Source organism: Adiantum capillus-veneris, chromosome 14 (genome assembly GCF_014529385.1).
Source record: "Adiantum capillus-veneris isolate H3 chromosome 14, ASM1452938v2, whole genome shotgun sequence".
NCBI classification, from domain to species: domain Eukaryota; kingdom Viridiplantae; phylum Streptophyta; class Polypodiopsida; order Polypodiales; family Pteridaceae; genus Adiantum; species Adiantum capillus-veneris.
In genome coordinates, this window is record NC_140944.1 from 22518876 (window position 1) to 22523523 (window position 4648).

The 4648-nt window shown below is 43.9% G+C and overlaps 1 protein-coding gene across 1 annotated transcript; it reads left to right on the forward strand.

The window, feature by feature from the left end:
- The first annotated feature begins 551 nt into the window (after nt 1–551).
- On the forward strand, nt 552–3196 carry LOC147442076 (L-type lectin-domain containing receptor kinase IX.1-like). Its single transcript, XM_086529580.1, has 2 exons — nt 552–2194; nt 2364–3196. Exons 1-2 carry the CDS (start codon nt 828–830, stop codon nt 3058–3060), a joined length of 2064 nt encoding a protein of 687 aa, XP_086385706.1. The 5' UTR covers nt 552–827; the 3' UTR covers nt 3061–3196.
- The last annotated feature ends 1452 nt before the right edge of the window (nt 3197–4648 follow it).

The window sequence follows — 4648 nt, forward strand, 5'->3', positions numbered from 1 at the left end:
CCTCGATGTTTGGGGAAATGTCTCACTTTCCAATTATGTCACATGACTTTACAATGATACCAGTTGGGAGTAGTATTTGCGAAAAAATGGTCATTAGTATGTTTTAATTGGCTACAGTTACATAACCTTGGCTGGATTTTGAGCTTGCATTGAAAAAACTTTGACAATATTTTACAAAATTTAGTGTGAAAACTAAAAAGTTCTTCAAATTTTTGACGTGTCAATCCAAAGGGTTTTTATGTGTGCACTTTTTCCCTCCGGTAAGGGAAAAAGCTTTGGTTGAGCAGCACGAGGAAGAGGAAATATTTTGTCCAAAATTTAAGAAAATAGTTAAAAGCATGAAAAATGACTCAAATTTCTCTTGGGTGTGTAATTTTGAAGTTGCTATGTTCCTCAACACTACTCAACCTTATATTTCTCCAAATTCCAAATGACAAGATGAATTTTTTGAAATTTAATTCAAATTAAGAGGGAAAAAATTTGACAAGAAGTTAGTTTCAAATTCAAGTTTGAGGTTATAGTCAATTTGTGTCAAAATTTAAAATTTAGATTATGGCCCATTCACCTCTAAATTTTTTTTCCCACATAAGGTTTTCTAAGGATATGACAAAAGAGGACGAATGGGGCCACTAATAAATAGTGGTGGTTTTAGGCCTGCCAAATGTCTTTTAAACATCTCTCCCTCTCTCCCAATCAATGACTGATTTAGCACTAAAAGCCATATACTGATGACCAAATCCATTTGACCCAAGAGAGGACTTTGTCAAGAGGGCAGAGACACAAACCTTTGATTATGCTTTCCCCTGGGTTGAAACTCTCTGCTGCAAATGGCATCTCTTGCATTTTCCTTGCTTATCCCACTGCTACTCCTTGCTACCTTGCCTCCCCCTTCTCTCTCATTAACCTTCAATTACCCTCACATGGGCAACTCTGTCAGGCAGTACTTGATAGACAAGGGCAATGTCTCCTTCAGCCCTCAGTATGTGGAGCTTACCTGGTTCGACAACGATCCCTCGCAGAGTGCTGGTCGTGTTTACAATCAAGACCAGCTCTTCCTCTGGGACTCTGCTACCAATGAGGCCGCGTCTTTCAATTGCTCTTTCTCATTCAGCATCGTCCTTAATGGCAATGAGCCCGCCGATGGGCTCGCCTTCTTTTTGCTCAATCCTTCTCTCTCTGAACTCCCTGAAGAAGGGAAGGGGTTCTGGCTGGGTCTCCTCAATGCGACCACAAATAATACCGCCTCAGCAAGCGTTATGGCCGTCGAATTTGACACCTATTTCAACACTTTCGACCCCAACGACAACCACATTGGCATTGACATCAACTCAATTGCATCTGCAAACTACTCTGATCTCAGCTTTAAGCTATCAGAGTCTTCCTCTGTTTTCTCTTGGGTTGATTACTCAAGCTCAGAGAATCTGCTGGAAGTTTATGCCACAAATGTGTCAAGCACCAAGCCCACCTCCCCACTGGTATCCTATTCTATCAATTTGGCCCAAGTTTTACCAGAGAATGTTCTCATTGGATTTTCTGCGGCTACTGGAGCTGCATCTGAGTATCATCGCTTACTTTCGTGGAGCTTCAATAGTACGTCCATAGGAAACAATGGTGTTGCACCAGCACCAGCACCACCCGCCCTAGTTTTTCCGATTAGCAACAATAAGGGCTCTAAGGTAGGCCTCATTGTGGGTCTACTTAGTGCAGGCATTTTCGTCAGTGCGGTTCTACTTCTACTGCTATTTGGATTGCGAATCCGGCAAAGAAAGAAACAGCAAAGATCCGATCAGCCAATTCCCTCGGGCATCGATCTGAGTGGACTGCCCTCTCCTTCAGCTGCGGGTTTAGGGCCTCGCGAGTTCAACTACAGAGAATTAAGCGAGTCAACCGATAATTTTGGTGAAGATTTCATGCTGGGGAAAGGTGGCTTTGGAACAGTCTACAAAGGAGTTTTACCCATCGATGGTGAGGTTGCGGTGAAGTGCATATCACAGAAATCCGCACAAGGAGAGAAGGAGTTCTTTGCCGAGGTAAGCATTATAAGCCGCATTCGCCATAAAAACTTGGTCCAGCTTAAAGGATGGTGCAAAGACAAGAGCAACCTTCTTCTTGTTTATGAGTACTTGCCTAATGGTAGCCTGGACCACTATCTCTTCAGCAAGAGATCCTCATTGATTCTGAGCTGGAGCAAAAGGTTTGTAATTAAATGCCATTTAGCCACCATTTTCTCCACACATATACAAGTGCCTGCACGCGCACGCAGATTGATACATTCGATTTGTCTGTGAGTCTTGTAAGCACCCTCCTGAGTAGGAGCCCACAATGTCTTAACCTTCTGACTCCTTGACTTGGGTATTCCCCAGGTACAATATAGTTTGTGGATTGGGTTCTGCCTTACAATACCTGCATCAAGAGTGTGAAAAGGTCATTGTCCACAGAGACATCAAGGCAAGCAATGTCATGCTAGACTCCAATTATAACGCCAAGCTTGGAGACTTCGGGCTTGCCCGGCAATTAGGGGAAGGGGTGGAGGGGCATACGACACTCACCGCAGGCACAGTGGGCTATATGGCACCGGAAACTTATGGAACAGGCCGAGCAACCACCCAATCTGATGTGTACAGCTATGGAATGGTTCTGCTAGAGGTAGTGTGTGGCCGCCGCCCCATTGACACGAGCTTGCCTGGAGAATTGGAAGGGCGCCTCCTAGACTGGGTTTGGGACTTGCACAGCAAGGGGAAACTGAAAGAAGCTTCTGATGCCATACTTGAAGCGGCTTTTGATGAGGAGCAACTTCTCAGAACATTGATTGTTGCACTCGCTTGCGTACACCCAGAACCCAAACTGAGGCCATCCATTCGTCTCGCTTTAGAGGCATTGCAAGGAAGGGTTTCCCTACCCACCATTCCTACTTTCAAGCCTGTGGCTTATTACGGCCCCCCTCCGTCAACAAACCTCTTCTTGAGTGCAACTACAATCGGTTCCTCTTGTCCCCCAGCCTCCTCATGTTCATCGGGACCCGACACCGATATGTGTGAGAAAGCTCTTCTGCATTCATAGACATAATCTCAAGGGATCACACAGGGAATTAAGCATCAGTCTTGCACCATGCTCCGACACAAGCATACTGCAACACATGATCCAAACAAGCTTGAGGTCCCTGTAAGTCCAAGAGTTCGAGAATTTGTAATCTAGATCCTAATTCGACTTCAGGGGTTCCTTTAGACATTCAAAAGACTTGTTAATGTTTGTGCTTAGGATGCCTTTTGTGGCAGCTTAATGTCTTTGTGTCATAGCTCTCTGAAGCCGCCTATAAAAACACATGACATGGCTGAACCCTCTTTCATTCTAGCTCACGCAAAAACTACATGCACACACACATTAATGCATGCTTTCAAAAATAGGCAACAATGGAACAACATTTCCTGATGCGAAATTGTTTTGCTTCAAAACCAGAGAATGAAACAAAGCTTACCTGCAAACTCTTGGCAACTTGCGGGGAGCCAGAGACTTGGGTTCTTTCCAACTCCAACACGTCCGCCAGCTAAACACACAGTGGTCCTAGAATACTGGCATTGAAGCAGGGTCCCCAGTCTCTCTGTGTAGCCCTCATTGTGGAGGAGGATGCAGACACATTAAACCAGCTACATATTGACGCCCAAAGCTCGTCCTGGCATTCTACGTTGTCGATGCAGGCAGCGTCTTGGCGCCTGATCATGCCAGGACCCGGTGGTGGATGCAATACAATAATGCAATGAAACATTACTCATCGCCTACTGAAATTGCAAAGTATATATACACTGCACATCATGCCATACAAAAGTATGGTGGAGAGTTGGCAGTTTCATATCTCCAAAAATTAAAACAAACGGAAGCTATGCCTTGTTCCGTAGCATTTATGTGTTGCACCAAGCAAACACATAGACATGAAAAATTGGATGCAGATAACGGGCCTTGCAGTGTTGTCAAACTGGAACTGGAGTCACACTTCTGTAGTCAAAACGTCAAGTGTTGTGAATATATGTCCTCCTTGCCATACGCAAAACACACATTTAAACAAATACAGAAGATGTAAGATATTGATTAAGCTTAAAGTGAAGCAGGTCTAACTTTATATTCTATGTCAAAGGTCCACTACATAAAGAGTTATGGATGCTTTTCTACAAGCGTCTTACAAACCATACTTGTACTTAATTTAAACTTGATTAGAGAAAACTGGCTTGTCTATTGACTAACGCTCATAGTAGGCTTGTTCTGGTCTATTTTTTTACTAAGTACATTCTAGCAGCAAGGTTGATTTATTGTTGTTTTTTATGATCACGTTTGGGTGGGTGGAGATATACTCTCTTACGTTCCTTTGTGATGTTCAATATTTAGGGTCTTTTGCCCATTTAAGAGTGCCTTGCGTTCATCATCAATATTGCCCCCTTGCTCAACTCTGCCATTTTTGCCAGAGTTGGAGATTACCTCTGCCTTTGAGAGGCAAAGGACGCGAGGGAACAGACTTTGAAGTCAACAAAGGACATATTTGTTGACGTTTGCTCCGTCCTACCCACTGCTCTATGAAAATGCGTCCTAAGGCTAGGTTCACATGAGGCGGAGGAAGGGCCGCATAAAGGAGTGTGTTTCCTTTATGGCATAAGCTTAT

Coding starts and splice junctions, on each gene's coding strand:
- LOC147442076 (XM_086529580.1), top strand. CDS start 828: ATGGCATCTCTTGCATTTTCCTTGCTTATCCCACTGCTACTCCTTGCT. Junction 2,195..2,363: donor ATTCTGAGCTGGAGCAAAAG/GTTTGTAATTAA, acceptor GGTATTCCCCAG/GTACAATATAGTTTGTGGAT.